Here is a 21276-nt window from a genome sequence, read left to right as displayed (position 1 = left end):
AGAACCATGCAGCAAAGCCCATGGATGCTGATGGAGCACAGACAGATGGTAATTTGCTCTGGTTACCTCTGGGGAATAAATGTCTTTGTAGGCAAAGCCTTGGCTGTCAAAAGCTTTTTATGGCAGGGGCTGAGGCCCAGGCCTAGCAGGACAGTCACAATCCAGCTTAAGGAGTAGAAACTTTTCTGGTAGTTTGAAATACAGTTGAAGAAGAAAAATCCATTTGTAATGACAGAACTCTAGAAGCCAAGTTTTTATTGGCATTCCATTTATTTTCAACATTTCAGTACAGAGTTATCTGCTCCTCTGAAGCTTTGAGTTAATGAAAATTAACAAACATTTAGAAAAAAAAAAAAAAGGCAAAATGGATACCTTTATAAAATTAAGAAGTAGGTTACTTATGGACACTGATTACATCAAACAGAAACATCAAACCATAGGAATTACACACAGTCCTAAGGCAGACTTTGTAACAAAGTACACAATTGCACTTACATCTGTAGAAAGTTATGACACACACACTGCTGCTCAGTCATTTGATATCCAGGTTGAAGAGGACACCCCCCTGGATATCTCCACTTTGAGAACAGCAGCTTCAGAACCGAGCAATACCTGGAGTGTTGCTATCCCAATACATTCAGCTGGTTGGGTGATTGATCAATGGACCTAGCAGTGCCCAACTCAATTTATCTAAGAAAAAAATAATACTAAACCAGTTCCACTGGTATCTCTTGTTTTGAGCTTCTCCCTTAGCTTGAAATCCCAGTGCCTTTGACCACAGCATGTCTGCCTGCTGAAACAGAAGAGGTGATCTGACACCCTGATCCTGTGGAAGTTGGGGGAAATTCTGCGGTGAGTCCAAGCTCCTCACATTTTTCATTTCTAGCAAGTGTGCAAACAGCAGTTACGTTGCTGATTTTTCTCCAAAACCCCATTCTCAACCACAAACTGTGCTCCACAATTATTCTCCAGCATTGACCTTTTCAACCCAAAGGGACTGATTGTACTGAGGACTTTGTGTTAAACAAACTCTTGGATCTCATCCCCCTTTCAGTCTCTTGCACTGTGCTCACCTTCCAGATATGTCAGCTCTCTTAAATCAAGGCTGCAGGTGACATTTCTGTGCCTTCCTGTTCCAAAGCACGAAATGCCTCTTTCCACATGGCAGAAAGGCTGAACTCCACTGCAGTCTCAGCACCTCTCCTAATAAATCCTGTAGCAACACGAGGCTCTCTGGGCTGTCCACATCCTCACAGTAAAAAATAGTACCCAGCAGGGCAGCATTTTTTGCCTTTCTGCACCCACAGCCCATCCTCCTGCCAGTGCCTGTGAGAGAGACCACTGATCCACGGCCAGTGTTCAGGCCAAAAGATACTCTTACCAGAGATAATGGAATTCTGAATCCATCCCTAAAAGGCAGGGAAAAAAAGCAAATACTTGCCACAGTTTGCTCAGTGGTTCACCCTTAAGAGTTTAGTTCAGTCTGTAAGAAATAAAAAGTATTGTTCTTTTCATTGAAATAAATGCACGGGAAAGAGAGGGAGCAAACTGAGATTCTGTTAAACTTCATTCAAACTGAAAGCTACTTCAAGTGATCCCTCAGTAATAAACCTCTCCGGTAGGCAACTGCTGTTAGGACAGTTTGTTCTCTGTTGAGCAAGAGAATTTTGGCTGGTCCCCAGGGGGTAAACTCTGCTCTAAGCAGCAGGAGGCTTATTGACTGGATAGAAAACCCTACAGAGTTTCATCACAGGTAAGCAGTACCCAGCTCTGGTGGAGAACCCTATGTCAAGAGTTTTGCTGGCTGGACCTTGAAGTGTCACTGCTGATTTGAGCCCCTGGTACCACTATGACATTTTCCCTAACAATGCTTTACTCCACTGGCTCCAAATTTACTCTGTGTACTCCAAATTCAGTGGCATACACCTGTCTCCCACTCAGTGCATCAATGTGTTAGCAAAGCACACTCTGCCAACATGGTATCAAGTGTTAAAACAGCCCCAAAAGGGAAATGCAAGGGCAGAGACTTGATCTAATTACTGCAGTCAGTAGTGTCAAATGATGAAAAAAACATCCCATAGGAAATTGAAGTTTTTTCCCAACTTATAAAAGAAAAACAGTCAGTGTTTGTGTAGTTGCCACTAAATCTTAGTGGAGTCAGCCTGGTAGGAAAAAGCAGTGTTGTGGTTCAGGAGACTGAGACCATTGGTCCTGGCAATGGAGAGTTTCTACAAAATGCTTTTCAAGCTGACAGTTTTGCCATGTGCAGCATGAAGTAAGGAACCCACACAAATGAGTGTGAAGGTTCCTCTGTTCTTAAAGGGAGGAAGAACAGGCAGAACATCGGGCCACTTGGCAAAGCATTTCATCTTCATCAGTTGCTCATGTACTGCAGAACTGGATGCAGAAACCAGAGGGAACAGGCAGGGAATAACTTGTGCCTAAGAAATGCATCTCTATAATCTGTCAGTTGTTCCTTCATCTTTGCTTAGAGCATAATGGCTCACATTTTAATTTTATGGATGTGCTCATTTATTTGTGAGATGTATTGGTAGCTATACAAAGTGCCTACTGGTACATTTTCAACTTCAGTACCTTTAAGTGGTTCCATGGATGAACTGTGCTGCACGTCAAGTTCTTTCTCCCATCCATTTCCAGGGACTGCATTCCCACTGAAATCCAGGTATACCTGTCACAGGCATCCCCAGCACTCTTGATATTTTCTCTCTGACTGTGACCACCAGTTCTGCCCTGAGCTGGAGTCTGAACTCCAGCTCTGAGGAAAATTATTCTTGTAAACCAGTGATGCACTTGTGAGAGAGGCCTGGGCATGAGCCCAGCACCACACAGATGTACACAGACTGACTCACAGGGTCCTTCTGCTTCTAAACTGAATATACACATACACACCATGTCATACCCCAAGTAAGGAAACAAAACCTGAGTGCTCTCTCAGCACCTGGAATTTAATGCTGTCAGTACAACACTGGGCTCTGCTGGGTGTTGCCAGGCCTTTGACCAGAGGCAAGGAAACACACGTGGAATCACTGCCTAAGGTTTTACCCTGGACTAAACCACAAGGACTAAAAGCAATGAAGATGTGTACTTTGCACTGGAAAAATGAGAATCAGGCTAGGCACTTCAGAAATATTTTTCCTTATTGCAAGGTGATTTGGTATCAGGCACCTTTTCTTTCACTTTTTTTTTCTGTTCAGCTTTGGTTTTTACAATTGTGCTGTTGGAAGCACAATTCACAGAATGAAAAATACTGCAGGGAGCCTGAGAACAGCCTAATTCCTTGCCTGTATTTCATTGCAACAAGGTGACCCAGAGGCCACAAAAGCTGCATGCATGCCTGGTGTGAAGCAGAGTAAGAAGGAGGTCTGACCACAGCACACTGGGACAGATCTTCACCTGCAGTCCTTGTCACAGCAGTGATTCAGGGCTCTGCTCCCCACCCCATTCCTCACTGGATGCAGATTCCCTCCAGAAACAGAAGTGGAAACTCTCCCTTCAAGTATAAAAGAGCCTTCTGGTGTCTGAATATCTGACACCTACTGGAAAGAATACCCAAAACTTACAAAAATTATCTTCTGTTAGTACAATGCTCTCTCCTAACTTGCTTGCTTTGGGCATTTTACAGCTCCCTGCATGCCATGAACAGATACAGGAGATCATGACTGAAAGAAATCCTTCAGCAGAGGATGTCAGCAGAAAACCCTCATATATATCTGAAGAAAAAACCTCTCCAGTATTTACATCCAAAGACCCCTAGTGAATAAACTCATTGAAATTAGCTGGTTTTCTTAAAAAAAAAAAAATTTTAAAAATTCAAGTTGATGAGCATCTCTGGATATCAAAGATGTGCAGCTTTTTCCTTCTGTAGTCCTGCCAAGCACTGGCACACCAAAGGGAAGAGAGTGTAAGGAGCTGCTATGTGGTCCACAGATACCACACAGGCTTTGGACCCAGTGGAGAACCATTCCCATCTGTCCAACAGCACATGGCCCCAGCCTGCTCTGCCTCCCTGGAGCTAGAGGATCATGGATGATGGAAGAGAGAGCATAAAGCCCTGCAAAGCAGCACTGTCTCAGGAAATTGTTCAGCTACACCAAATGCCACTGGCATCAGAATTTAAACAGTTGTGAAACTTGTTCCTTATTTCCCACCTAACTCTCGTGAAGCACAGGGGAGTTTTGGGTGGCTACACAGCAGAGGAAGACAACAAACCTGCTTTTTGCCTACCTAAGAACCCTGTGCATTTGTTTCCCTGTGTATGAATGTACAAGTAAGCAAGCGTGTGGCTCAGATATTCAGACTTACACAGCTGCCAGGTACCTAAGGGACCTGGGTAATATAAGTAAGTATGAAACAGTTGTGCAGCTCCTCCAGTCTTAAGTGAAAGCTCAGAGCCTTCTCTGTGTGAACAAAGTGATATGCAGAGCTGCTGGGCCTACAAACCCAAAGAAGTAGCTGCCTCAATGCCAACTGGAATAAATAACTGCAGCAAAATGCAAGCAGCCATAAGCAACAATGGGGCACTATGCACCGAGGGAGCAGTGGCATCCTCTACAGCAATGGGAACTGAAGAGATGGACAAGACACTGAGTCAGCCTCCAAACAGATGGCAGTGCACTCCTGTAGCACACTGAGTCCAGATTAATGCAGGAGAAGATGGGAGTGGAAGTCCTCACGCCCACCTCCCGCTGGAAGCAAAACTGCGGCTGAAGGAGAAGTTGATCTCACTGGTTTTGTACTTTCCCCATGCTCCAAAGGGCACTATAACAACTGTGCTGTTGTCTTCAGTGCCAAACTGCACTGCCTGAGAGAAGAAACAACGTGTCAGCATCATCACCTTTCTTGGAAAATGAAGCCAGTGTCTGGCTGCACATGGAACAACAGCATGTCCTGAGGCTCCAGATTTCCTTCCCCCTTCCCATCCCTGACACTACACACTGATATGCCCCAGAGCTTTCCATAGGATATGCCACCATCCAGAACCCTGGAGAGAAACTGGACCTTTCTGTCTATGCTGATGACATCTTCAGCACAGGAATAAACTGCAGTCACACTCCCAGGCAGTGCAGAGGCTCATGAGCTGAGTTAATTGAAATGTGTGGCAATACCCAGGGGAAGGCAAGGGCTGGCCAGTGAATGTCTCAAGCAGACTATTTAAATTCATTTGAATATGTGGTTGTTTGTTGCTGTGTTTTGTTTTGTTATGTTTTGGTTTTGAAACAATACCAAGCATTTGGTGGCAAGCAAAGGGCTGGCATTACCTGCTCAATAACAACGTGGGCAGCTTCAGCAGGATCATGGCACTGGTTAATGAAATCACAGATCTCCTGACTGTTCACTATGAAGTTAATCCCATCTGTAGTAAGGACCAGGAAGCTGTCATCTGCGTGGTGCAACTGCAGTGAAGGCACAGAGCACACACAAGGAATGGAGCAAGCCATGCAAGGCAAAGTTGGTGTTTTTAACACTCTTTCAAAGCAGTTTTCCTGTTGGTGCTGTCTGCTCCCCTGCTTTCTGTGCAAGGACTATCTGGATCCCCAAAACCTCAGCTGACCAAAGACTGCCCCTTGAAACCTCCAGCACATCCATCAGCCACACAGACTGTGTTCCCTGTACTGCAGGAGAACATCTTCAAGGCAGCCCTCTGAATGCACAGTGGCCAAAAGACCAGATCCATGCATTACCCAGTAAACAAAATGCTTCCTTCAGCTGAGGATTTCAAAGAAGACATGATGGCACTGTGGCCACCTCTCTAAAACCCCCAGGCCTAGTAGGTGGCATTTAATTAGGACCCAGGGCCCTGGGAAGTGCATTGGGGAGCAAGTATCAAGCAGAGCATGAGCTGAGAGGAGACTCTTCCTGCAAAACTGAAGGCAACTGTGATGATTACTCCCTAGGTGGTTCATTTGTTTCCTGGACAACTACACAGCTCTGGCAAAACACATGCCAACTGCCCTGTCCTCCCATCCTCCCAAGTGTGCATTTTTCAATGACAGCCCATCCATATCCCACCTGGTTCTCAGTTTTATATCAGCATTAACCTCAAAAGTATTCATTTGATCACAAGCCCCAAACAGACTAACACCTCTGTATTTCAGTAATGGATCTCAGGTGTTGGCTTTCTTCCCTCATCCTATATTGTACTGTGACAACTGGGATTTAGAAGTTGATCTGGTTGAATCTAATAGTAGGGCCAGATTCCTTTTTTTTTTTTTTTTTTTTTGGTCCTGTTAGTTTTAATCTAAAATGGCTTAACTAGACTTAGTCTCCAGTTACCTCACCACAAATAAAAAAGAGTGTTTGGCCATCAGGCTTCACCTGGGCACGTGGCATGTGGGCACCACCACCTGCATCAGGTGATGCCTCTTAGTCCCAGTGTTGCTGTTGCTGTTAACAAATCCTTCTTTTACCTGAACCCTTTTTGTTTCTGGCTCAGCTATCACACCACTGGCTTTAAGTTCCAGATCTCCTATGCTCCGTGTCATTGCAAGTCTACCATTGACATGAGGTTGTCCCAGACTGTTCCAGGTAACAAAGCCACCACACTTCCTAATCCTGTCCAGAGACACAAAAGAAAAAGCAAACATGAGTTAGTGCTTCATACCATTACACCATCTCTAGCTGCAGTTTCTGTCACTAGCTCCTGATGCAGAATGGGGTACAGAGGACATCAGCTGGGAGACTGAGGGTCAGCTTGTGCTTTTTGAAGGGCTCCACAGAAGGGATGTGGCTTGGTGGGTTGAGTCCTGACCTGGAAACCACAGTGCTTTGCTTCAGGTCTTGGCTCTAACTGGACAGTCTTGGACCAGTCTGAGCAATGTGGTTACAGCTCTGTACCAAGTCCTAGCTATGCTGATCTTAATGTCGAAGCACTTTATCTTTACATGGGCCTTTCTACATTCCTGGAGCCAAATTAATTAAGTGGGGCTGTACTGCTTTTTGCCAGCTCAGAGGTTGTCTTGCAGTGTTATGTTCAATTCTCTGCTTTCTTCCAGGCCCAACCCAGCAGCAGAACACAAGCAGGCCATGACGAAGGCCATCCCATGGGGAGCCACATCATCAGCTGACAGGTACCTTTCCTTCTCCTCCTTTCTTTCTGGGGTGTGGTCAGTGGTGAGTTTCATGGCTTTCCCCTTTCGGCACAGCAGAGCACGACTGTCTCCCACACTTGCCACCACCAGCTCGATGCCATCCCGGAGCAGAGCCACTGTTGCAGTGGTGCCAGAGCTCATCAAAGTTGCTAAAAATGTCACATCAGAGAGAGAAGTTTTAGCACTGCCTTGAAGCATGGGTTCATTTACAACAGCAACAATTTCAATGGGTAAAATGATGACAACTTGTATGCTACATTACCAAGAACTAACTACTTCTAAGTTTAAATATACATATATATATATATAAAAAAAATAGATACAGCAAACACACATGCATGTAGAGGAGAGGGGGAGAGAGGGAGAGTCGAAAGGACAAATATTTCTGTGCAACAGCATGGCTCCATGCAAAGAGGGCAAGTAGAATAAAAGCAATCCAAGCTACTGTGACTTCCTTTCAGCTGGAAGCAAATGTTTTTTCTGTCTCACTATCTCACCTCAAGTTACAGAATTATGGGTCTTGCTGGAGCCCCCAGAGCAAAGCTGAAGCTACATTCTGCAAACCAATGCACTCAGCTGGCAGTGTCTCTCCAGGCAATCTGCCCTGGGCACTGGTGGGATCACTTGACAGGGGTGTACAGTGACTGCCCTGGCCACAACAAAGCCTGCCCTAGCTGCTGTCTTCCTCCTCCTACAGGGTAAAGCTGAGCTGACTGATTGTGTTCAGGAATCTGGTTGGATTAACTTGTCCAAGTTTGAGTTTCTACAGTGCTCTGGAAAAAGGTGCTTGAAATGGAGAAATGTGAGTCTGCTTGTTTCAGAAAAGAGCTGCTGTTTTATCTATGCCGAAGGACACGCCAGACTTCTCCAGCTTCCTTTTCTGTGTTGGCTTTTTGAAAGGAGCAGTCCCATTTTACAGTTAATACCTTCCCATCCTGCAAAATATGCCCAGGTAACCCAGTGAGGGTGCCTGGAAGCAAACTTGAGCTGTTACAATCAAACATCTGTCTAGGACAAGCTATTGCCCAGAACACATTTGCATTCACAGTCAAAGCAAATCCCCTTGAGAGGCCCTCTGTAGGTCTCCTGCATTCTGGCATTTTTCAGTTTTTCCAGGTTTTAAAAGCACATGAATTCGGGAGGTGTTTTGGGCTAACTCGGGAATGAGAATCTGCAGTTCTGTTCCTGTTCTCAGGTAACTGCCAGGTAAAGATCTTTGCAACACTGCTTTCGCAGAGCTCAGCTCAAACTACACACACTCCTACCCTGGCCCTGCAGCCCTGGCTCCAGGGAGGCAGAATGGATCTGCAGCAGAACTGTCAGAGCCAGAGGAATGCCAAGCAGCCCCATCGCTGACCCGCTGCCAGCAAACAGCAGCACAACCCCCTGTGTACTATGGAAAGAGAAATGTGAGTCCTCTGGGATCCTGGTTGGCTCTTTCCCCAACCCTGTGAGGCTTCAGCACCCCAGAAGTCAAGCAGGGTTGGGAGTAAATTGAAGTGCACAAAGCCCTGAAAGATGCATTGAGCCTTGCTGTGCAGTGGAAGCAGTTAGGAGGAGGGGGAATATGCATAACCACAAAACAGCTTAAACTAAGCTTGTGTTATTGTTTAAAACAGGTATTATTACTGCAGTGAGGACCTTGTTTAGCTATGCACTTAAACAGGATGTCAATGGTGAACATCAGCCATGGTGACCTAGGTCAGATCTTGGACTATGTTAGGGTTGCCATGCAGGCTCCCTTATACAAAGTTATCCAGATGCTGGTAGCTGCTGACTGCTCAGGTAAGAACTGACAGCCTGGTTGTAATTTGAAGCACAGGCTTGGCCAGTGTAGGCTCCCTTTGAGGCACATTAATAAAGTAAGATGCTAGCAACTACCAGTGTGATTAGAAATTTTAGTAAGACCAGTAAAATACCTGTTTTAACCAGCAGTTAAAAGAAGTGAAACTAAGAACCTATGTCAAACTATCTTTTTATTTCATAGAAAATACATTTTATTTAGACGTTAGAATTAATTCAGAACTGCCACTGCTCTCCCATTTCATTCCTTGGTTTTGGAACTATGCTGACAAACACAAGCAGTTTCTGAAAAAGTTCTGTGGCCTTTAGTTAATAAATAACTGAAAAGGTTTGGACATCCAGATGAATTTGCATCTTTCAAGGCAAAAGAGTCACTATCATGAAACCAGGGGACGGTTCTAAAGACCAAGACAACATATGGTCCAGATTTGTGGAACTGGTCATAGTGACTTGAACTTTAGAAGAGTTTATTAGTTAAGTAGCACTCCTAGAAAAATAGATGCTTCTGACTCTCTCTTTTTTGGAACCAGCTCATGATCTGGGGAGGGGTGCAAGAACACACACTAGGCTACAGGCATGATGTGATTTCTAGCACAGCTCAAAAACACAGGAATGATGATGGGATAACATTTCTAATGCTTTACTACAAATGCTTCTTGGTTATTTAGTAATATCAAAATACAATTTAGCATCACAGATACTGGTTTTAACAATTAAAGAGTTTATTTTTTTTCCTAACTATATCACTATAAAACTAAGATCTTTCAATAGGTTCTTAACACTCACTGGACAACTTCTACTGCAAGTCATCTCAACTAATGTGACAAAGAGGATGTGGGAACCTTCCAGTAGTCCAGGCTACGAACCGCCGGACTCCTTCACCTGGGACAAAATTAAGCAGATCTCTCTTTTTCACTGAAGCCCAGCATAAAGTGTCCAGGGCCTCCAGTTCTAGAGCTGCTGACCAGGTACAGTGTCTGCCACAAATAACACGCACACAGAGGCAAATAGGAAATTCACCCAGAGGCTTTGTGCAAACACAATAAACCTGCAACACTGGAGGTGAAAGGATAAGGACTGCAGAACAGGGCAGTAAACAAGCAGAGCAGTAAGCACACCAGATTCTTTGGTTTGCCTGCACTGGCTTTTGCAGCTCATATAGGAATTAACTGAGGCTTATGCATGCATCTTTGCCATAGATAAATCAGTTGTGGTATTTTGGGGCATTGTCAGCATTCTCAGTCTCTCACTAAAACTATGAGAAACCTGTGGAAAACCCAGTTTAAATTCAGCCAAAACAAAAGAAACTTTTTGGGGTTTGCTTTTGGTTTCTGTGGAGATAAGAAACCAACCAATGAATCAACCGAAGATTTGTATCAATGCTAGAGAGCCATTTATGGCAAGAGTGGCCATGCTGAAGAACATCTTCAGCATTGAATATGGCCTGATCCCTTTCCTCAAGGTAATTTCTTTATTTATATACATGTATTTGTATTTAACACAAAAATAGGGAGTTCAAATTAAATTAAGTCAATTAAAATGGGGACACCTTAGAGGCACTGAATGTAAGTATATGAATTGTTCTGACCCATGGCAAACTATGTAAAAGAAATGCCCCTTTAATACTGTAATTAGTATCTCCTAACCTTATTAGGTAATAACCAGGGCCCTTAGATAAAAAGTCTGCCTTTGTAATGCAGATGGGCTTCTGAAATATTGAAGTACAATTTCAGCAGCTCTCCCTTTTCCTCAGTGTTGCAGGTTAACATAAAAATCATCCATTTGTATGGTAAATTAAAAAAACCCAAAAAACAAAAAACCCCACAACAAAACCAAAAGCCCATTACGTTTAAAATTCTGTTATTTTCAAATAACCTGTGCTGTTTGCTCAGCATAGTAAGGCTCCAGGAGTGCCTTTCAAATACAGATATACCAGTTAATACCTGGCTATGTTTTAATAGGATGGCTATTCCAGAAGTGAGTGGCTAATGTGATTAGAGCTGAGTGCACTGAACATGGAGGTTGGTGGAAAGACTCCTTCTTATTTTCTCTGAGTAGGGGACCCCAGTTAACAGTAGCAGGACTGCATTATACCAGGACAATGTTTCTCTTACATTTTCCAGAGAGATGCTCAAATTTCCTCAACCATGTGATTCACTTCCTTATTTCTGTCCTTGCTGAGCACAGCTGGGCAGCCTTTACATTTCAGATTTTATAGCTGGTGAAAAGTATCAGAAAATTCTGCCCACCTGTGTTAACAGTTGTCCAGCTGATAATGATTTTTTGTTGGATGTGAGCTTCCTTACTGTGTCCTATATTTATGTTTAGGAGTGACTTAAAAGTGACTGGATATATTTAAACATGTGGAAGTGAATGAAAATGCATTTTAAGAGCTATCAAACACCATGCTGCAGTGTTCAAGCCTGTCTCCAAGCTGCTAATGATTAAGAAGAATTTAGATAGACAGACTATCCCAGATCTGCCTGTCCCAGGTTTCTTAGGCTTTTGTGTGAAACAACAGATGCAGATCACTATCAGAGAGGATACTGGAACAGTCTCCAAAAGCACTAATGAACTGCACAGCAGACACAGTAGAAGTACCTGGGACACATACATGTATCTTTTGTTTTTACTGACAGCTCACAGGAAACCATTAGGCAGGCTATGTATTTTCTATCTGTAATTTCAAGTATTCTGACCTACAAAGGGCCATGCCCTTGAAGGCAAAGCTAGGTGGTCCAACAAGGAGCAGAAAGCACCTCTAGACTTGTTAAATTTGTGTCATTCTATGAAGTTTTGACCCCTTAAATAGTATTAGAAACATGTAAAAAAAAAATCCATGCAACTTTGGCTGTAAGGATTTGTCCCGGGACTTAGGTTCCTTCAAACACCTAGGCACACACTTTCAAAGCTGGTCAACATCCAGCTCATCATGAGCCAGAAGTGTGCCCAGGTGGCCCAGAAGGCCAACAGGACACCACTTCCAGAAGTGGTGTGGCCAGCAGGACTGGGGAAGTGATTGTACCTCTGTACTCCGCACAGGTGAGGCTGCTCCCAAATCCTGTGCTGGGCCCCTCACTACCAGAAGAGCATTGAGGTGCTGGAGTGTATCCAGAGAAGAGCAACAAAGCTGATGGAGGGTTTTGATAACAAGTCGTGTGAGGAGCAGCTGAAGGAACTGTGGTTGTTGAGTCTGGAGAAAAGGAGTCTGAGGGGAGAGCTTACTGCTCTCTGCAGCTGCCTGAAAGGAGGATGGAGTGAGGAGGGGTCGGTCTCTTCTACCAAGTAAATAACAAATGGAGCAGAGGTGTTGTGCCTGGGGAGTTTTAGACTGGATACTGGGAAGAATTTCTTTATTGAAAGAGATCTCGGACACTGGAACAGCCTGCCCAGGGGGTGGTGGAGTCATCATTCCTGGAGGTATTCCACAAATGTGTAGATGGACACTTCAGGACTTCCTCTAGTGGGCATGGTGGGGTTTTATTCTATGTTGAAGGTTGGACTTGGTGATCTTGGAGGTCTGTACATCCTATACATGCACTGGGCTTTTTTTGCAGATACAGTGAAGGAAGTGAACTCTGGCAGGGTCATCTACTGTAAAATAACTAACCTATAATCAATCTTCCACTTTGTCAGCTACAGCCAGATTTCAAAAGGAGCTCAGTCTTGGGGAGCATCCAGTTTGTCCCCAGTACTCAGTATTACACAACCAGCCACCATGTTCAAGGTTCTTTAGCAATAGTCCTGATCATCACATCTAGATTAGCCAAGATTTATCAGAAATTTTGGGGGGAAAATGAGTAAGTTTGGAAGTAGACTTCTAACGAGGATAACATGCCAAGCACTGAAATTTTATGTAACTTTCAAAATAACAACAAAAAATACCCACCCTAAGCAGTCAACAGCATTGAATTATTCTAACCACAAATATGCAATTTAATTTATTCAGAAATCCACACTTGGTTTTGCACCCTATTACCCCACTTTTTGTTTGCCCTGTAGCTTGATTTTCAGCTGGACAACCAGTCAAGAGCAGGGGGCACTTTTAGGTCCCACTGGCTCCTGCAAGAGGCCACTTCAATGGGCAAAACCAAGAGGGGACAGGCAGGGGACAACTATAGCAGATCTTCATCAGTGAAAATTAAAGGTCCTGATCCAAGGAAGTTCATAAGCCTGTATGCAGAAGCTTTCTTCAGTTTGAGCTTTTAAGAAAATGTATTTTGCAAGGAGACCCTCAGATAAAAAACTTGTCTGGTCTACTCATAAACTCAGTTAAAACTCACCCTGCAGGTCAAAAATTACTCCAGGCTTTTTTATCAAATCATTGTTTTTTTACAGGATTTCTATATAGAAAATAAATAAAATGGGATACAATGGGGAAATGATCTTTATAGCTTGAATCCCCCCTTTTAAAAGTCTACATTTTAGGAGGGTTTTTTGCTGATTACCCCCACACCTTAGTTTGTACCAGGTAATGAGAAAAGTGTGCATGTCTCACAGTGCTGCAACAGCCAGGCTGCCTCTCCAGACAGGAAATATTTGAGTCTGCCTAGATTCAGCTAGCAGCTAAAGTGCAGGAAGCTCTATTACTTGACTGTACTCATTAATTGCTTTAAAAAAAAAATACATGTATATGGCTTGAAAATAGTGTACCACTTAAATCTTTAAGAGCTTCTGGGTTTCAAGTCCTTCCTGGAAAGAAATCTTTAAGAGTCTCTCTTCTAAAATGACCTCGGTCATTTTTCCAGCCCCTGCATCTAGCAGGCTAGAACAGGATTTCAGGATTTTTTTTCTATTTGTTGGGGTTTTTTGGTTTGTTGGTTTGGTTTTTTGGGTGTTTTGGTTTGTTGGATTTTTTTTTTTTTTTTTGGTGGATTTGTTTGTGTTTGGGTTTTTTGGTTGTGTTTTTTTTTTTGTTTGTTTTGTTAGCTTTTTGTTTTGGTTTTATTTGTTGGTTTTTTTTTCAGTTTGTTTGGGTTTTGTTGGCGTCTTGGTTTGGGGGCTTGGGGTTTTTTTTTGTGTTTTGGTTTGATTTTTTTTGATGTTTGTTTTTTTAAGTCTGCTTAAGCTAATTTAAGATTGTACCTCATGCCTGAGGAAACTCCTGTGACAAAACTGGGGTAGAGACCTTTATCTCCCTTCCCAAGTTTCCCTGTATAAGCTTCAGTTTCCAAAACTAGAATTGCACATGTACTTAATCTCTAGATACTCATATGAGGACCTGACTTAGCCAAGGCTAAGGAGTCTAAAAGGGCTGGTGCCAGCTTTACCACAGCCTTACCACAGCCAACCTTGTTTTCCTCTTCACTGCTTTTGTTTTTCCCTTTCACACTCAGCCATTCCTGTGAATCTATTTGTACAGAAGCAATGTCAACTGCAGTAATTTCCTGTTTTAATTAATTAAATTAATTTCTTAATTAATGAAATAAATTCTCTGAGTTATTTTAAAAGCCAGGTAGATGAGGCACTTGAGAACATGCTCTAGTGGACACAGTGATACAGATATATTTATTTTATTTTATTTTAATTTATTTTATTTTATTTTATTGGGGGGATGTTGACAGATGGACATGGTGATCTTAGAGGTCTTTTCCAACCATGACAATTCTGTGATTCTGTGATTTTGGCTTATGTTCAGTAGCCAAATTAGAAAGGAGAACTTTTGACTATGTTTTTCTTAACTGACAGGAACAGCTTTTAAGAACAAACAAACAGGAAGTGCCCAACAAACAAACACACACAAACCAAAAACCCCAACAACAACAACAAAAAACAACCCCAAAACAAAATTAAAACCCCCTTTCAGGTTTCTTGCACAGTAAAGTCATGCTCCTTGCAAATTTCAATCACTCTGTTAACTTGACAAACACTTCCTTTGGCAATATCATACTAAGAGAAATTCACTGATGGTTATTCTAACATAGAAATTAATAACTTCCCAGTAAATCTGATTTAGACTTATTATAGCTTTCATTTTAAGGAGGTAAAGCATAATTTTTTCCATTTGCAATAAGTGACCAGAGCAAAACCCTATGCTAAGTAAAACTGTTTTCAGGCATTTTTCTGCATGTTACTACAAAATACTGAGCAAATAAGAAAAACTTTATTCTCTACACCAATACAACTAGAGTATTTTTTTACCTACCATCAGCAGACTGATGAACGTGCCTTTCATATGCGATGTGTATTTCCAGAAAAGCTTTGTTCAAAACATTTTCCAAGTTCTCCTCCTGAGCAAGAAATTCTCTGGAAAGGAACAAACAAAAAATTAAATTTCTTTCCAAGGAATATACACCTTGATCAATCTCTTCCATGGCCTTATCTCTTCCCTGTATGCATTGAATAACACTGGATTTCAGTAAAAAGGCAGTAAGATTTTTCTAATGATCTGCTACTTATTACTCATCTTAAAACTCTGGAAAGTTTTAAGCCTCTGCTCGATGAGGTGCTGAGACATCTCATCCAATCATATTAGAAGAGTTGGACCAGATGATCCTTGAGGTCCCTTCCAACCTGACAGTCTATAAGTCTACAATACTAATCACATAATTCTGTAGACATCTAAAAGTTCTTCTTCCAACACTCAGGGATGTGCCACACAAATACAGAAGAGTGTAAGCAAGCCATAGGTCAGCAGTCACAGTGACCCCATCTGTGAGCAGTCAGTGCACACTGTTCCCATTCTCTGTGTTCCCGTTCCTTTCCTGGAAGGTGGGTACAGTTGTACTTTCCTCTCTTTTCTTTGCAGGCTTGCTCAGTGGGGCAGGCATCACAGAGAATACATATTTTACTGCAAGCCTGTTGTAATGGGCTGCTCCAGTCCACTATTCTGCTGTCCCCTGGGGCTAGGTGGCTGTATAACCTAGGAGGAATAACAGCTCTGCACAACCCACTGGCTCCCTTTCAGTCCTAAGGAGGGAATCTCTAATTCACTTGACATGCCCAATGCACACTTACTTAATATATTTTTCCATGTATTTATTACAGAAGTCTGCTGCTGCCGCCCCCCCGTGTCCATCATACACTGCAAAGCAGAGGACATCCTGGGTCAGCTGGGCATAATCGAACCGGTCTTCGTTTTCCCTACGCTTCCCGATGTGGCTAGCACAGCCCACCTTGTCCAGGCTGACTTTGGGAATCGGCTTCCCGTACTTTATGCTTGGTGGGAGGAGAATGGGTTCGTCGATGCGATTGTCCCAGATGCCGAAGGTGTCCCATGTGGTCGGTCTCCCGCTGCCCTCGGGATCGAAGCGGGAAGCGCGGTGCTCGGAGGTGGAGCTGTATCCCGCGGCTGCCGGGCGCTTCTCCTCTTGCAGGAGGCGGGAGGTCAGCACGGCTCTCTGTCTCACCTGACACCCTCCCTTTCGTACCAGATTAATTAAAGTAGCTGTTGACATAACTTGTCTTCACGGAGATTCACAGGAATAAAACAGAGGCGGCTGCAGGGACTCCTTTGAGAGGAGAGAGGAAAACTGGTCAGGAGACAAGAAGCACAGGACGGGGAATTTTCAGCAACATCGTTCAGGAAACATTACCCCCAGAGCCTGCTGACTGCATGGCATAGCCCTGGCCTGGAAAAAACTACAGAGCCACCTGCATGAAGCAGTCCAACAGAGAGCAGCCCACACCTACTGGGGAATAAGGCAGAGGGATCAAGGTACTGCATTTCTGCTCGGCACCTACCCAACAATATCCTGAATTTTTCAAAGGATATCGGAGATATCAGCTTGCTTGTGATGCAGCAGATGAGGGTGGAAATTACTTGGCTCTGTGACAGCTAAAATATTTGTGAAAATATCAGGCAAGGTCACAAAAAATGAGCTTATGGTGTATGCTCTTCAGACAATTGCTGAAACATCCACACTGTGGCTCCCAGGGGCAGAAAGGAGGGAGTAATATACTTGCTTAGAGTTTTCAAGAGTTTTTTTCCATCTGCTCCTGATATTCAGTTCTGTCACCTTTATTGAGGACTTGAACAATACTTTTCAACACAGGCCCATGAAATGATCTGAGACTTTCCTAGGCTGTCTTAGAACAACCACTTACAGTGTCTCCATGGACATAGACACCTGCATACACAAACTACCCCAAAGAAAACCCTGTGCAAACTCTTTGCTGTTCTGTTCAACATGAAGTTCTTTGCCACCTAACCCTGAAATGGGCTAACCCTGGGTTAACACAGGCAAGCAAGATCTGCTGGCTCCTCAGATCTCTATCCCAGCCCAGAAAAATTAAACACAACACTTGTCTCAGCAAAGGTAAAAATTTGCTAATGATGATTCATTTATCATGCTGTAAAATGTAGGGAGATTGAGTTGTTTAACCTTTTGTAGAGTAACACCTGAACTGATGAAAGTCCAACAGGCTGGGATGCAGTTTGTAGTAAGTAGCAGTTGTTGCACTGCAGTAATCTGAACTGGACCATCAGATCACTAACTCACCACATGAAGTTTTAAGTGAAGTACTGCTAACCATCTTTCTCAAAACTTGCTGAGAGCTAAATTATGAGTGAAATTATGAGAGCTAAATTATGATTTAATTATGAGGCATTAAATGGCATAAAAATGGGGTTAAAAATATGCAAGCTCACAGTGACTACCAAAAAAACTCAAACCCAAATCCACAGCCAGGTAATGTGATCTAATCAAACAGCAAAGAACAACATCTACCCCAGAAATGCTGTAATTCTGCCCTGGAGTGCCTTACCATTGTAATTTCCCCATGCCAATCACAATTGCATCTGTATGTCAGAAATATTTGTTAATTTTTTTTTTTTTTTTTACTGGAAGAAATCTGGGTGCTTGAAAAAAAAGTCAGAGCAAACATAGTAACTGGTTGGTTTAGCTGAAAATGGCTGTGATGAGCTTTCTGGGGGCCTCATTGAACTTGTTCACAGCTCAAAGCACATTGTTTTAGATGCTCTTGGTTTATCTTTCATGCAATTCTTAGATGATGAAAGGTTTCTTTACTGAGCACTTAGAAAGTAACTGTCAACTTGATAAAAAGCCAAGTGTGGTGGCAATCACTGCTGTTGCACCAGACATATGAGGGCTAGGCAACCACATAACCACTGGAACTGACCCCTTGGAATTTTAAGATTTTCCACTTTATTGTGGGGTGACAGCCCCATCACTTCCTTGTTTCGGTATACTTACAGGCATTTAAACACTGATTTACTTGCTTGAGTTGCTTTTTCTTTTGTTATCCTTGACTCATAACAACAGTATGTTCACTTCCTTCTGTGAAACGTAGCAAGACCTCATTGAAAGCCTGCCAACTAGCAAAACCCACTCTTGGTTTTACTTCTGTCAGCTTGGAAGGAGAACATGAAATGCTAGCTATATTTAGATTACTCAGTTTCCACAGCATCAATCAGAAAATTTAACCCAAAATCCCAAGCTATTTGAATTTGTTCCCTATCAAATTCAGCTCTCAAAAGACCTTTTATTTTTTTTTTTTTTACCCAGGAAATTATAAATACTGAAAACAGTTTTGCTTTTTAAATGTCTTTGTACGTGAGGAGCAGGAACCTGGTCTTTGGTTTCTGTGAGGTAAAGTTGTGCTTTCAGTTGGACAAATAGAAAAGCACAGCCTGTTAAGTGATAGGTTTGCAAACACAGGGCAAGCCTATCCGGACAAAACAAGACCAAGGTATTAGGAAGGGGGGCACTGTGGTGAAGCCAAACTCCAAGACAGGCAGTTGTAGGTGGAAATCTGTTTCCAGGTGCTCCACCTGATCCTATTTACCTGTACACCCTTAAGAAAATAACTCCTACAGGCAGACATGGAAATAAAACGCTAAATGCAAATGAAGTGAGCAATTAAACGGGAGCTCAACGTGCATGGTGCCCTTTGTCCCGGCACCAAGCAAGGCTGGATGCTTCTTGGTAGATGGAAATGTTCCAGACAGAAAGAAAGAGGGGGGGAAAAGTAAGAAACCCGGAAGACAGAAGGCATGCCTGCTGCCCCAGGGCCTTGATCGTGTTTTAAAAGGAATTTAAATTTCTGAACACGAAGAAAGGCCCTTGTCTGGTATGTTTGGCAGACCCAACAGATGTGGGAACTTCTGTAGATTACTTGTGGTAAACTCGTCTTAAATAAGTGGAGATTTTGATTTTAATCTGTGGCAATATAACCTCGCCCCTTGTCTGGATAATAAACCGCACAGGCAGCAGCTGTATTGTATTTGAGAGCTAGGAATTACGCGAACGGTGGAGGGAGCTGTGCTGGGTTTATTCGCTGTACCGCAGATCCCTACGTTCGCAGCGCCTCCGGGGCCCCTGAGGCGGGGCCGATGTGGCCGGCACAGCTATCCCCGTGCAGCGCCTTCTCCTCCGGGCTACCGGGAAGGGGCGGGCAGGGCCGGGGCCGCTGCTCGCTCCTGGCTCCTCCGCCTTTCTGCGAGGCTGGAGGGGCAGAGCGGGGGCCGGGTGTCGGGCCGGCAGAGCAGACACCCCCCGCAGCAGATGGAGAACCAGGACACGCAGAGAGGCCAGGGCGGGGGGGCTGGACGAGCTCTCGAGGTCCCTTCCAAGCCCGAACTTTCAGTGATTTCTGGGAGCCCCCGCCCCGCGAAGGGGCCCGCGGCGCAGCCCCGGCGGCCGCTGCCCCCGAGACCGGCGGTGCCCATTTGTCTTCTCCCTCCCTCCCGCCGTCTCCCCCGCAGCCGGGGCTCTGCTCTCCAGCCGCTCGCTTCCCCTGCTCAGGAGCCGGTATCTGTCGCCGCCGGAGAGCAGCTCTGCCAACAAGCGGGCTCGACTCACGCCTCCGCCCCAGGGCGGGCTCCCCGCTCTTCCCTGCTCCCAGCCACAGTCGTGAGCCCCGCGCTCCGCCCAGCCTAATCCCTTCGGAGACCTTTCCGAGCCCCGGCTCCCTGCTCCGCTCCCCCCGGCGGCCGGGAGCTCCGTGCCCTCCCTTACCCTCCCCCCAGGGCAGACGGGGCAGTGAAAGGGCCTCCCTCGGCGCTGACCATCGGCGAGGCCGCCGGGCTGCCTGAGGCAGTGGCACTTACCTCCTTCCGCGCCCGGTCAGCCGGCGGCGGGGAGCTCCGTCCCAGCGGTGCGAGAAGCGGCGCTTCCCCCGATCAGGGCTGCAGAGGCGCGGGGCCGCCTGCCACCCGCGGCCTTTTCCCCGGCCCCGCCCCGCTGTCCGGCCGCGGCCCTCCGGGCCAATCGGGGGATGCGGGGACGGTGAGGCCCAGCCCTGCCCCCCGCCGCCCCAATGGCGACCGCCGGGACGGCCGAGCCTCCCCCACCGCCCCTGCCCCGCCCGGTCGCTGGCCTTGAGCTGCCCCCCTGAGGCCCTGAGGGGAGGGGATGAGAGGAAGGAATGCTGCTCTCTGGCGGCTGTTGCTATGAAAAAAAAAAAACAAACAAAAAAACCCAAACCTAAAAAACTGCTTTCTCATTTGACCCGTGTCCAGACGTCTGTTTAAAGAGATCATTTGCCAGGGCGCTGTGCTACTGGCAGAGTCTGTGACCTTTGAGCAATTAGGCAGAGCGGGTGGCTCTGAATTTCGAAAGCCTTTGGAACACACCTTCCCACTGACCTCACGCTGTGCACCAGAGACAAAACTGCTTGAAAACGGAAGCCTGAAGAGAAAAATGCGAGCTGATGTGTTTCCCTGGGAACTTAGGGAAGTCACTGTCAAGTTTATCCCACATATTTGTGAGGTAACAAAGATTTTGGTTTTAAGTTTCAAGAGCATTGTATTCTCTTTTCTTTGTAGTTGACATTACCTTATGAAAAGCCTCTTAAAACATGAGCTGTTTGGACCTGCAGATTTACAGACTGACAGGTTATTTCAGCTTCCCAACTAGGGACCTCACAAAGGCCTCAGTATTTCAGGGAATCACGTTCTTTAGTCTCCTGACTAAAAGTACAGATTCTTAAAAACTTGGTTCTCAATGACATCTTTGCATCAGTCTTTGGCAAGTCCTCTAGCCTCATTACAAGGGCCACAGAAGCTGAAAGGAGCAGCTGGGAAAATAAATTACCCACCCATTGTAGGAAAATAGGTTCATGTTCATCTAAAGAACTTGAAGGTGTACAAGTCTATGGGACCTGATAGGGTCCATCCATGGATCCTGAGGGAGTTGGAGAATCTGTCCATCATATTTGAGAGGTCATGGTGGTCTGGTGAAGTTCCCACCCATCATGGTGTCCCGGTTTGAGAGGACCAGGATAGAAAACCCCTGCCTGGTCCCCACCAGCAGGTGCCAAGCTGTGGATGTGGCAGTGAGAATGGGGAGCAGCTGAGCTCATGGGAAGAGAGGATGGGTCAGGAGACCCAAATGGATCAATCACAGTGTTCCTGCCCATGGTGCTCAGTATAAAATGGTTCCCAAGAGAGTCCTTTGGGGGT

At 44.8% G+C, this 21276-nt stretch overlaps 1 protein-coding gene across 4 annotated transcripts; it reads right to left on the bottom strand.

Moving 5' to 3' along the window:
* Positions 1–238: 238 nt before the first annotated feature.
* PPM1K (protein phosphatase, Mg2+/Mn2+ dependent 1K) lies at positions 239–20120 on the bottom strand. 4 transcript variants are annotated; one of them, XM_030450434.1, is made up of 8 exons: positions 19924–20031; positions 16938–16940; positions 15870–16360; positions 15058–15158; positions 7093–7258; positions 6429–6573; positions 5280–5414; positions 239–4822 (listed from the first exon to the last, which is right to left on the bottom strand). In XM_030450434.1, exons 3-8 carry the CDS (start codon positions 16307–16309, stop codon positions 4691–4693), a joined length of 1119 nt encoding a protein of 372 aa, XP_030306294.1. In that variant the 5' UTR covers positions 16310–16360; positions 16938–16940; positions 19924–20031; the 3' UTR covers positions 239–4690. The 4 variants fall into 4 exon arrangements, with proteins under 4 accessions (XP_030306294.1, XP_030306293.1, XP_030306292.1 ...); XM_030450433.1 differs by lacking the exon at positions 16938–16940 and having other exon boundaries at positions 15870–16363; positions 19924–20120; XM_030450432.1 differs by lacking the exon at positions 16938–16940 and having other exon boundaries at positions 15870–16384.
* Between the last annotated feature and the right edge of the window lie 1156 nt (positions 20121–21276).

This window comes from Calypte anna, chromosome 4B, assembly GCF_003957555.1.
Source record: "Calypte anna isolate BGI_N300 chromosome 4B, bCalAnn1_v1.p, whole genome shotgun sequence".
Taxonomy (NCBI): Eukaryota; Metazoa; Chordata; class Aves; order Apodiformes; family Trochilidae; genus Calypte; species Calypte anna.
This window is presented reverse-complemented; position numbering and strand designations above follow the sequence as displayed.

Bases quoted from the DNA above. Each gene is read 5' to 3' on its own strand.
- PPM1K (XM_030450433.1), bottom strand. From the start codon at position 16,309: ATGTCAACAGCTACTTTAATTAATCTGGTACGAAAGGGAGGGTGTCAG. The intron at 7,259-15,057 runs GTAGGTAAAAAA...TGACATTTTTAG, and splicing joins CGTTCATCAGTCTGCTGATG to CAACTTTGATGAGCTCTGGC. The intron at 6,574-7,092 runs GTACCTGTCAGC...GTCTCTGGACAG, and splicing joins AGAAAGGAGGAGAAGGAAAG to GATTAGGAAGTGTGGTGGCT.